This window comes from Thalassophryne amazonica, chromosome 10, assembly GCF_902500255.1.
Source record: "Thalassophryne amazonica chromosome 10, fThaAma1.1, whole genome shotgun sequence".
Lineage (NCBI taxonomy): Eukaryota > Metazoa > Chordata > Actinopteri > Batrachoidiformes > Batrachoididae > Thalassophryne > Thalassophryne amazonica.
The window spans coordinates 39,316,662-39,329,841 of NC_047112.1; the positions used below are offsets into that span (position 1 = coordinate 39,316,662).

The 13,180-nt window shown below is 40.8% G+C and overlaps 1 protein-coding gene across 2 annotated transcripts in view; it reads right to left on the bottom strand.

The window, feature by feature from the left end:
• LOC117518651 (ceramide synthase 2-like) overlaps positions 1 to 13,180 on the bottom strand; it is a 72,058-nt gene that overhangs the window by 12,244 nt on the left and 46,634 nt on the right. The window contains exons 8-9 of one of the 2 annotated variants that reach the window (XM_034179852.1): positions 9,825 to 9,953; positions 832 to 938 (exon numbers count right to left, since the gene is read on the bottom strand). In XM_034179852.1, the coding sequence (XP_034035743.1) occupies positions 832 to 938; positions 9,825 to 9,953 (236 nt within the window). The remainder of the gene's footprint in view (positions 1 to 831; positions 939 to 9,824; positions 9,954 to 13,180) is intronic. The other variant, XM_034179853.1, reaches the window with a different exon arrangement.

The following is a 13,180-nucleotide window of genomic DNA, read 5'->3' on the forward strand; positions in this document are numbered from 1 at the left end:
AAACCCCAATTAAATGCTAACCATGACCCCAGTGCTAAATCAGGCTTAAATGCTAATCTTGACCCCGGTTCTAAACCTGACTTAAGTGCTAAACTTGACTCCAGTACTAAGCCAGAGTTAAGTGCTAACCTTGACCCAGAACTAAATCCAAATTAAGTGCTAACGGTGACCCCAGTGCTAAATCAGGCTTAAATGCTAATCTTGACCCCAGTTCTAAACCTGACTTAAGTGCTAACCTTGATTCCAGTACTAAGCCAGAGTTAAGTGCTAACCTTGACCCAGAACTAAATCCAAATTAAGTGCTAACCGTGACCCCAGTGCTAAATCAGGCTTAAATGCTAATCTTGACCCCAGTTCTAAACCTGACTTAAGTGCTAAACTTGACTCCAGTACTAAGCCAGAGTTAAGTGCTAACCTTGACCCAGAACTAAATCCAAATTAAGTGCTAACGGTGACCCCAGTGCTAAATCAGGCTTAAATGCTAATCTTGACCCCAGTTCTAAACCTGACTTAAGTGCTAACCTTGATTCCAGTACTAAGCCAGAGTTAAGTGCTAACCTTGACCCAGAACTAAATCCAAATTAAGTGCTAACCGTGACCCCAGTGCTAAATCAGGCTTAAATGCTAATCTTGACCCCAGTTCTAAACCTGACTTAAGTGCTAACCTTGATTCCAGTACTAAGCCCGAGTTAAGTGCTAACCTTGACCCAGTTCTAAACCTGACTTCAGTGCTAACCTTGACACCAGTGCTGGCTCCTACCCCACCGCTAACCACTACACCAGTGTGTATGAGGTCCAAATAAAGCACCATTTTCCACTAGTAGGTCTCACCTGCAAGGATAGACCACCAGCCTGGTGACCAGAAAGACCAGAGCAAAAACAACAAAGAGAGAGTCACACGTCCTCGTCCAGCCAGCATAGTGGAACATCTTTGCTGACTAGGAAAAAAAAAAAGAAGAAAGTCAGAGTTACGTCCCACATATTGCTAAAAACTTGAGATCCATCAACATTTATGCATGCAATCAATAATAAACAATTATTACAGACAAAGCACCTCGAAGCAAGGAGTCAAAAAACCATGGTGGAGACTCATGGCTGCTCCTCAAGTGCAGCAGCCTTCCAGTCATTGGAACTGCTGGTCTAAGTGCTGAACGGTATAGGTAATGCTGTTAACATTCACACCATTTCAGTGTTCAAAGGAGACTATCAAGTACATACATCTAGTGCATCAGATAAATGCATATATCATAAGAATGTTTTATTTTGTGATACAAGGTCCAAATTTGGCACAATGATACTTCTTGGTCCACTTTTCGAAAAAATGATGTTAGCCACTTCTGTTTTCAAGATGGCGCACAGAAATATGTAGTTTGATCATATACACTCAACAAAAATATAAACGCAACACTTTTGGTTTTGCTCCCATTTTGTATGAGATGAACTCAAAGATCTAAAACTTTTTCCACATACACAATATCACCATTTCCCTCAAATATTGTTCACAAACCAGTCTAAATCTGTGATAGTGAGCACTTCTCCTTTGCTGAGATAATCCATCCCACCTCACAGGTGTGCCATATCAAGATGCTGATTAGACACCATGATTAGTGCACAGGTGTGCCTTAGACTGCCCACAATAAAAGGCCACTCTGAAAGGTGCAGTTTTGTTTTATTGGGGGGGGGATACCAGTCAGTATCTGGTGTGACCACCATTTGCCTCATGCAGTGCAACACATCTCCTTCGCATCATCCGTGAAGAGAACACCTCTCCAACGTGCCAAACGCCAGCGAATGTGAGCATTTGCCCACTCAAGTCGGTTACGACGACGAACTGGAGTCGGGTCGAGACCCCGATGAGGACGACGAGCATGCAGATGAGCTTCCCTGAGACGGTTTCTGACAGTTTGTGCAGAAATTCTTTGGTTATGCAAACCGATTGTTTCAGCAGCTGTCCGAGTGGCTGGTCTCAGACGATCTTGGAGGTGAACATGCTGGATGTGGAGGTCCTGGGCTGGTGTGGTTACACGTGGTCTGCGGTTGTGAGGCTGGTTGGATGTACTGCCAAATCCTCTGAAACGCCTTTGGAGACGGCTTATGGTAGAGAAATGAACATTCAATACACGAGCAACAGCTCTGGTTGACATTCCTGCTGTCAGCATGCCAACTGCACGCTCCCTCAAATCTTGCGACATCTGTGGCATTGTGCTGTGTGATAAAACTGCACCTTTCAGAGTGGCCTTTTATTGTGGGCAGTCTAAGGCACACCTGTGCACTAATCATGGTGTCTAATCAGCATCTTGATATGGCACACCTGTGAGGTGGGATGGATTATCTCAGCAAAGGAGAAGTGCTCACTATCACAGATTTAGACTGGTTTGTGAACAATATTTGAGAGAAATGGTGATATTGTGTATGTGGAAAAAGATTTAGATCTTTGAGTTCATCTCATACAAAATGGGAGCAAAACCAAAAGTGTTGCGTTTATATTTTTGTTGAGTATATTTGCTCAATCTTGGCTTATTTCCATGTTGTACCTGTTAAATATTGCACTGTGCACTGGAAGGGATTTGAAATGATTTTGATGCAATATTCTCATGCTTTTTAGATAGACTGTATGTTTTTAATAAGTCTACATGTATGCTGTAGAATGTGTATGCTGCAAAACGTGATAGTGATTGGGGTATAAGGGCTTGGTAGTAGAGGTAGTATTTTAGCTTTTAAAGTCACCCATGTCCTTTGGATGGACACTAGTCCTCACTGCCAACTGGTGACCAAATCTGAACGCAAGAGGCTTTGCAGAGGAAAAAGCAAGTACTATAAGTTTGGGTTGAGTTGCGCAGCACTATGTAGCTGCAAATGTGAAACATGGACTTTATGTACCATACTGTAATGTAAATAGTGTAATAATAATCTGCAATTCTGTGTAACGGAAATAAAATACAAAGATCGACTAATGTCTGTCTCCAGTGCAACCATGTTTAGAGTAAATTTATGAGTTTCTGTCAATGTGCAACAGTATAAAATAGGTTCACTGCACAAAAACTGGTATTTTTTAAAAATGATGACTCATATCTTAAAATGTTACATTTGTGTTTAATAGCATCGCATTTAATGATTTAGTACCATAACTACCTATATTTGCTTGACAATGTGTTTTATTTGTGTAAATAGGCTATTTTAGAATTTCATGTAGTTAACGGCTTTTTTTGAAGAAGAAAATGACTTTTCAATAGTATTTATACCAAAGCTGTTGCTTGTATCATCAACTGAACAATTCTTACAAGTACCCACTGCACTCACACGGATCATTTATAAGTTCTCATTGTAAAACAAGTAGGGATGTCCCGATCAGGTTTTTTTTGGCCCCGATCCGATTCCAAGTCATCTGATTTTGAGTATCTGCCGATACCGAGTCCCAATCCGATACTTTAAAAAACTGAATGAACAATGAACAAATGCTAAATATATAATATTTTCATATTAATCACCTTATTTTATTATTTATCACTTAAACAGTGCACTTCTCCTTGAGGTAGCTTGAACACTCAAGTAATAATCTACCAGACTTTAAAAATGTACAACTTTCCATGTTATTTTACTTGTCTAAAAATAAATGTCCAAGGTTCCTTATGTTAAACAAGAAATTATCTAATCTGAAATAACAGGTGGTTTGAATTTACAGATGAAAGGTTTCTAAAGAACCATTTATTGATTTAGCTATTTTAATTACGTGTTCTAAACTTTTTTTTTAACAGTAATCAGAAATTTTGAGGTAACAAACAACAAAAAACATTTCCAAGGATTTTTCTTCAGAAAACTGCTCTATAAATGAGCAGTCCAGTGACACGTTTCTGTTTTGTAGAGATCAGTGGTTTCTGCCACTAGTCTTCTGTGTTTTGGCCCGATGTGATGAGGTGGGCTTCATAGATAATTGGCAAAGCTTCTGGGGAAAACCTGGTCTTGTTAGGAGAGACGGCATCCATCCCACTTTGGATGGAGCAGCTCTCATTTCTAGAAATCTGGCTAATTTTCTTAAATCCTCCAAACCGTGACTATCCAGGGTTGGGACCAGGAAGCAGAGTTGTAGTCTTACACACCTCTCTGCAGCTTCTCTCCCCCTGCCATCCCCTCATTACCCCATCCCCGTAGAGACGGTGCCTGCTCCCAGACTACCAATAACCAGCAAAAATCTATTTAAGCATAAAAATTCAAAAAGAAAAATAATATAGCACCTTCAACTGCACCACAGACTAAAACAGTTAAATGTGGTCTATTAAACATTAGGTCTCTCTCTTCTAAGTCCCTGTTGGTAAATGATATAATAATTGATCAACATATTGATTTATTCTGCCTAACAGAAACCTGGTTACAGCAGGATGAATATGTTAGTTTAAATGAGTCAACACCCCCGAGTCACACTAACTGTCAGAACGCTCGTAGCACGGGCCGGGGCGGTGGATTAGCAGCAATCTTCCATTCCAGCTTATTAATTAATCAAAAACCCAGACAGAGCTTTAATTCATTTGAAAGCTTGTCTCTTAGTCTTGTCCATCCAAATTGGAAGTCCCAAAAACCAGTTTTATTTGTTATTATCTATCGTCCACCTGGTCGTTACTGTGAGTTTCTCTGTGAATTTTCAGACCTTTTGTCTGACTTAGTGCTTAGCTCAGATAAGATAATTATAGTGGGCGATTTTAACATCCACACAGATGCTGAGAATGACAGCCTCAACACTGCATTTAATCTATTATTAGACTCTATTGGCTTTGCTCAAAAAGTAAATGAGTCCACCCACCACTTTAATCATATCTTAGATCTTGTTCTGACTTATGGTATGGAAATAGAAGACTTAACAGTATTCCCTGAAAACTCCCTTCTGTCTGATCATTTCTTAATAACATTTACATTTACTCTGATGGACTACCCAGCAGTAGGGAATAAGTTTCATTACACTAGAAGTCTTTCAGAAAGCGCTGTAACTAGGTTTAAGGATATGATTCCTTCTTTATGTTCTCTAATGCCATATAACAACACAGTGCAGAGTAGCTACCTAAACTCTGTAAGGGAGATAGAGTATCTCGTCAATAGTTTTACATCCTCATTGAAGACAACTTTGGATGCTGTAGCTCCTCTGAAAAAGAGAGCTTTAAATCAGAAGTGTCTGACTCCGTGGTATAACTCACAAACTCGTAGCTTAAAGCAGATAACCCGTAAGTTGGAGAGGAAATGGCGTCTCACTAATTTAGAAGATCTTCACTTAGCCTGGAAAAAGAGTCTGTTGCTCTATAAAAAAGCCCTCCGTAAAGCTAGGACATCTTTCTACTCATCACTAATTGAAGAAAATAAGAACCCCAGGTTTCTTTTCAGCACTGTAGCCAGGCTGACAAAGAGTCAGAGCTCTATTGAGCTGAGTATTCCATTAACTTTAACTAGTAATGACTTCATGACTTTCTTTGCTAACAAAATTTTAACTATTAGAGAAAAAATTACTCATAACCATCCCAAAGACGTATCGTTATCTTTGGCTGCTTTCAGTGATGCCGGTATTTGGTTAGACTCTTTCTCTCCGATTGTTCTGTCTGAGTTATTTTCATTAGTTACTTCATCCAAACCATCAACATGTTTATTAGACCCCATTCCTACCAGGCTGCTCAAGGAAGCCCTACCATTATTTAATGCTTCGATCTTAAATATGATCAATCTATCTTTGTTAGTTGGCTATGTACCACAGGCTTTTAAGGTGGCAGTAATTAAACCATTACTTAAAAAGCCATCACTTGACCCAGCTATCTTAACTAATTATAGGCCAATCTCCAACCTTCCTTTTCTCTCAAAAATTCTTGAAAGGGTAGTTGTAAAACAGCTAACTGATCATCTGCAGAGGAATGGTCTATTTGAAGAGTTTCAGTCAGGTTTTAGAATTCATCATAGTACAGAAACAGCATTAGTGAAGGTTACAAATGATCTTCTTATGGCCTCGGACAGTGGACTCATCTCTGTGCTTGTTCTGTTAGACCTCAGTGCTGCTTTTGATACTGTTGACCATAAAATTTTATTACAGAGATTAGAGCATGCCATAGGTATTAAAGGCACTGCGCTGCGGTGGTTTGAATCATATTTGTCTAATAGATTACAATTTGTTAATGTAAATGGGGAATCTTCTTCACAGACTAAAGTTAATTATGGAGTTCCACAAGGTTCTGTGCTAGGACCAATTTTATTCACTTTATATATGCTTCCCTTAGGCAGTATTATTAGACGGTATTGCTTAAATTTTCATTGTTACGCAGATGATACCCAGCTTTATCTATCCATGAAGCCAGAGCACACACACCAATTAGCTAAACTGCAGGATTGTCTTACAGACATAAAGACATGGATGACCTCTAATTTCCTGCTTTTAAACTCAGATAAAACTGAAGTTATTGTACTTGGCCCCACAAATCTTAGAAACATGGTGTCTAACCAGATCCTTACTCTGGATGGCATTACCCTGACCTCTAGTAATACTGTGAGAAATCTTGGAGTCATTTTTGATCAGGATATGTCATTCAAAGCGCATATTAAACAAATATGTAGGACTGCTTTTTTGCATTTACGCAATATCTCTAAAATCAGAAAGGTCTTGTCTCAGAGTGATGCTGAAAAACTAATTCATGCATTTATTTCCTCTAGGCTGGACTATTGTAATTCATTATTATCAGGTTGTCCTAAAAGTTCCCTAAAAAGCCTTCAGTTAATTCAAAATGCTGCAGCTAGAGTGCTGACGGGGACTAGAAGGAGAGAGCATATCTCACCCATATTGGCCTCTCTTCATTGGCTTCCTGTTAATTCTAGAATAGAATTTAAAATTCTTCTTCTTACTTATAAGGTTTTGAATAATCAGGTCCCATCTTATCTTAGGGACCTCGTAGTACCATATCACCCCAATAGAGCGCTTCGCTCTCAGACTGCAGGCTTACTTGTAGTTCCTAGGGTTTGTAAGAGTAGAATGGGAGGCAGAGCCTTCAGCTTTCAGGCTCCTCTCCTGTGGAACCAGCTCCCAATTCAGATCAGGGAGACAGACACCCTCTCTACTTTTAAGATTAGGCTTAAAACTTTCCTTTTTGCTAAAGCTTATAGTTAGGGCTGGATCAGGTGACCCTGAACCATCCCTTAGTTATGCTGCTATAGACGTAGACTGCTGGGGGGTTCCCATGATGCACTGTTTCTTTCTCTTTTTGCTCTGTATGCACCACTCTGCATTTAATCATTAGTGATCGATCTCTGCTCCCCTCCACAGCATGTCTTTTTCCTGGTTCTCTCCCTCAGCCCCAACCAGTCCCAGCAGAAGACTGCCCCTCCCTGAGCCTGGTTCTGCTGGAGGTTTCTTCCTGTTAAAAGGGAGTTTTTCCTTCCCACTGTAGCCAAGTGCTTGCTCACAGGGGGTCGTTTTGACCGTTGGGGTTTTATATCATTATTGTATGGCCTTGCCTTACAGTATAAAGCGCCTTGGGGCAACTGTTTGTTGTGATTTGGCGCTATATAAAAAAAAATTGATTGAATTGATTGATTGATGTGTATATCCTATTGGACAGCACAAAGCTACGTCACAGCTCAGAGCGTCAAAAGTTGGATTGGGTTGAATTTTGACCGCGTCACCCTGCCGACAAGCGGCAATGCGCGCTCCTGTTAGAAGCGTCGCTTTAGCTCGGCTTTTGAGGCAACGCTTCTGATGCCTCTAAAAAGCAACGCGTCTCATTGAAAATAATGCTTTTTAGACCGATTCCTGACGCCTCTGACGCTTCCGACGCGTGGAAGGCCCATTAATCTGCAATAATGAGCCTGAAATAGCGCTGATCAAAACAATGAGGATAAAATCTATATCAGATTCCTAATCGGGATGCAACGTCCGATTTTGATCAAGTCTGAAACCACGTGATCGGGCCCGATTTCCGATCACGTGATCGGATCATCCCTAAAAACAAGCAGATATGTTTAAAAGGCAGAGTTGAAATTCTCCATCTGCATGAGCCGTGTTCACTAATGTTGCATTCACACATAGGCAGGACGCGTTACGAATGTCATATCTGCTGTTGTGTGGGCCGCCAGAAGAGGAGGTACTGCTGGCCCACCACCAGAGGGCGCCCTGCCTGAAGTGCGGGCTTCAGGCACGAGAGGGCGCTGCCGCCTCAGGAACAAGCCGTGGTGACAGCTGTCACCCATCCACCATGACAGATGTCACTGATCATCTACTCCACATCTGGAATAAAAGCAGGAAGACACCTCCACCACATTGCCGAGATATCATCTTCATCAAGAGGTAATATCCTCAGCCTTTGTGGTAACTTTCTAAATCTATCTATTGTGAGTGTTTGCAGGAATACCGGTCCTTAGTTTGTGGAGGCTGTGCAGGACGGCACTTTTTTCCTCTGGGGGATCGCTGCAACACGTATTGAGTGAGAGGTGGAGGTGGACTTCCCACCATAATTGTTCTGGGTGTACACACACCCACACTTGACTGTTTTTGTTTACTGCCAGCAGTACCAGATCCGACACGCCGAGACGGTGGCCACCTGGGGATTTTGGGACTTGGCGGCTCCAGTATCCCTCGGGTTCGGTGGCGGTGGAAATCGTGTGGTTCCAGTTCGTCTCCAGACGGGCGTCTCCTATCGTCGAGCCTGCCCACACGACACCTTTATTAATTGACTTGTGTACATTCTGTAATCTGCTGTGTTTGGTTGTGACATTCACAACAGTAAAGTGTTCTAATTTAACTCCTTCCATTGTCCGTTCATTTACGCTCCCTGTTGTGGGTCCGTGTCACTACACTTTCCCAACAATTTGCATCATTCTTGGCCCCTTTTTCAACATGAGTTAATGCATCTGAATAGGTTTCTTAATAGTGCGTGTTGGTGCATGATATTCGTGATTTTCATGGAGCATGTTTTTGGCTGTCAAAAAATCTTACACAAATGTCACGCACCACCCTCATTTTTCCTCATGTCGTGGAGGTCGTAACTGAGCGTGTTGATCCATCTTGATTAGTGGTGATCCTTAATAGAGCTTGATAGCGTTCTTCTCTGACGTGCGCTTAATTAAACCGTGCTGCACTGCATTCAGTTTCATTGCTGCAGTATGCTGAAGAAGGACAGTGACACCAAGTCGGCTAAAAGTTTCGTTCCAATGCTCATCAGCACGCTCCTGCAGGTGTTACACCTGCTGCATGTGCCTGATGTTTGGGAAAGGAAGACAACTGGTCCAACACCACTTCTTAAAAGTAGTCATCTATCTGTCTCAGCCAGGCGATGTCTGGGTGTCCCCTTGGACTTTTCAAGTTGCTGGGGTCTTCAACACTGAGGTACCTGCGAACTGGATCATGAGAGAAATGTGAAATATGGCCAAGATGTCATCGCTCCTCGCAATACAAGTGGTATGCCTCATCTGAGCGTTTGCACATATCCTTTTGTTTGACACAAAGTCATTCCAGCGATACCCAATGATCCTCTGAAGACACCAAGTACCAAAGACATCCAGCTGCCACCTTAGATCACTGGTTAACATCCAGGTTTGAGAATCATATAGTGAGACTGGAAGCAGCAGGAGGCATCATCATCCCCAAACACCTTTGTCCATAAGCTCTTACCGAGTGTCTCTTAATTTCAAAGACGCATACAGATACACATCTGATGGTTGAGTTCAGGAAGTCATGGAAAGCCTGGGCCACAGACCTGAACCTGCTCTCATTCAAGTGATTATATTACTGATTGTGGACCCGCCCCAGTTCTGCATTATCCAGCAGTGTTAATTAAATCAAATTCTGGATTAAAATTCAGGCATTTTACCTCGAGGAGAAAGTCTGAGGAATCGTGCACCAGCATCACCAGCGTGCCAACCCTCACATAGTTGCCACAGTAGGAAAAACTGATGAGGAATATAGTGGCAATGTGATGGATTACCTGCTCCTTGAAATCCTGGAAAAACACACACACACACACACACACACACACACACACACACACACACACACACACACACACACACACACACACACACACACACACACACACACACACACACACACACACACACACACACAGTGACTTCAGCAGATTTCCATCTGTGGTGGTGTCTCTTAGTGCTGTCCATGTCTTTTTACAGTACAATTTCTGTAGATTCATTTTGTTTTTGTGTATTTAGTTTAGCTTTGTTCTCTGACTGCGTCAAATCATGCTTCAAAACCTGAAAAAAAAAATCTTAATTGCTTAAAAATTGCAACACCAGCAAACATTGGAAAAAGAAAAAAAAAAAGTGGGGTATGGTGGCTGTGAGAGGACAAATTTGCAAAATACAACAACAGCAGCAATTGCAGAAAACATTTTCAAATAAAAAAAACTCGCAAATCTATCAATTCAATAGCATCAGTTGTAGGAAAAAGCCTCTGTAAATTGAGAAAAGGCTTGCAAACAGAACAAAAACAAATGTAGCCTGCAACACATGCAGCAATTTAATTTAATACCATGTCTGATGCAAATTCACACAACGCATGCAAAACAAATCTACTACAAATAGCCACAACACAACAGGGGCATTGACAGCACAAAAGGAAGTTTCTGCTCGGAGGACGTTCACTGACATTGAGTACATCTTGACACTCTATTATCTCTACCTAGTTGCCAGAGCTGAGTACATTTATTTATTTGCTTTTGTGAAAATTTTATGCATATGATACCTATATTTTCATGTTTTATTATTACGTCCACCAAGGACATAATAAAATCATCAGCGTTTATTTATCTGTCTGTCTGTTAGCAGGATTATGTCAAAACTACTGAAAGGATTTTGACAAAATTTTCACCACAGATAGATATTAGGCCATGGAAGAATCCATTACATTTTGGAGGTGATCCCAATCCGGATTCTTTATCAAGATTTCCCTTTATATAGGCTTAGAAGGATTACATCCAAACTACTTCACGGATTCTCACAAAATTTACACCACAGATAGATATTAGGGCACGGAAGGCTCCACTGAATTTTGGAGGTGATCCGGATCCGGATTGGCGGATGCAAGAAATCTCTGATTGCTCTTATTTTATTTGCAATGTAGTGAACAGTCAGAAGTTTGTTGGCAGAAATTTCTTTTTGTGTTGTGGCTATTTTCAGTGTGTCTGCAGTACACACATTATCATATTGTTGTCAATTGTGCATGTATTGTATGTTATATGTGTGTTTCTTTGAAGCAACTATCTGCTACCAAATTAATGCAGGCGTTTTTCATAAGTGTTTTCTGCATTTGCTAGTGTCTTCATGTGGAAGTGGTGTGACCTTTCTCAGCCAACGGTATTTTCATAATTAAAACCCATCAAACACAATAGTCAAACAACCTTATTAAAGTGACTATGTATTCTAAACATTTGTATCATACATAAATGGCAATATAATAAATTCATCTTTTTAAATTTAAAGCACATTTAAATTATGTTTGTTGAGTCTGTACCCTCTTCCAATTTTCGTGCATGTTGCATTTTCACCTAAACATTTTTTCTGCTGATTTATAATTATGTTCAGTTATGGCCCCTTCACACATAACATGATTAAGGCCGAATGGTGCATGAAGGAAAATTTGAATGCCACTCTTGAAAATTCAAAGCCACCTCGAACGCCTCGTACAGCAGTCACCACAACCATTCGGCCACATCACATGCACTCTACATTCGCGTCACTTGCGTAAGAAACACATTCCAATGGCGGGCAAGATGAGGTTGCACTGGCATCTGATCATGCTCGCAACATTCACACGGCATATCGAACGCAGGTCGGACAAATCATGCCGTGCATCAATTCATTAAAGTCAGTTCATTAATTCCTTGTTTATGTCCATGGGCATGGTTCATGAACATAAAGGGGCAGAAGGACAATAATTCTTGTACTATCTGCTCTTTATAACAGGAATGAAATATTTTAAATAGACAAAATGAAATCCATTTATTTTGTCATTTCTAACACGGACCGTCAAGTCATCAGGCATCAATTACACATCATTACCAGTAACATGATTGTTTTATTATATTTAAACAGTACATTCATTGTTCTTATAATGTTCTGTGCGCTCTCATTATTTGGTTCTTACACATTTTCGGCGAGTTATGTACATTTGTACAACATTTAATTGCTTCCATTGTTGTGTGAGCGCGATGTGGTATCACACCTTTCATGTGGTTGCACTGTGTTCGTGCACGTGCACATGACCATGCACAAAACCATCACAGCAGGATTGTACAGCATCCATACACGGCTGTTCAACCGTCTATCCCTCCCGACAGCGGCTAGAGTTTTTCTGAGGGTCGCCAATTAGTTTTTTTCTGCCTTTTTGCAGCTGGTTTCGATGACATTCGCTCAACTTCGTGTTATGTGTGAAGGGGCCCTTTAAATGCAAAACTGTGATGTAGTTTAGCCATGCATATGGAAAACAAACAGAATTTTAACTGTATGCTGTTAAAAACTAAAACCAAATAGTTGAGTGAATACAATTACATTTTAGTTTTTGCCATTTGATTATAATGAAGAAACACCACTAGATGTGTTCACCATTAAATGTACTGTGTATGTGCAAATACAGGAGTACAGTACAGCTGCATAAATAGGCATGTGGGTTGTGACCACAGAGGTTAATATAATAACTAGAGTCCGCAGTCGCACTGAGCCATGTCCCGGCAAGGAGGCGTGGTCGCCATTTTGGATCAGTGGGAAGCATGTATAGACGCTCAATTAGTCTAGTCAAGAAACAGGTGAAATATGCCAGAAATGGATGGATGGATGAGATTTATTGTCATTGTCATTACAAGTGCAACAACAACGAGATTACGTCGAGAACCCATACATGTTGGCAATGCCACAAATGGAGGAAGAAGGGAGACAACATTTCCTTCCACAAGTAAGTGGTTTTGGTTATTCTTGTCACTTTGTCTGTGACATTTGGCTGATAAACAGGTGTATGCTGCCTTCCAGGACATGGACCACTAACTCTTCACTTATGTCTAGTTGATATTTTCTCCTGCTAGACCGATGTCTAGTAAAAATACTTGTCGTTAGTGATTAAAATTGTTCAACAAGACCAACAATTTTTTTATTTTGCGCCTTAAATAACCGAGCTGCTGCTCGCAGATTATAATGACCCACGTTGTGCCACTTACAGTCA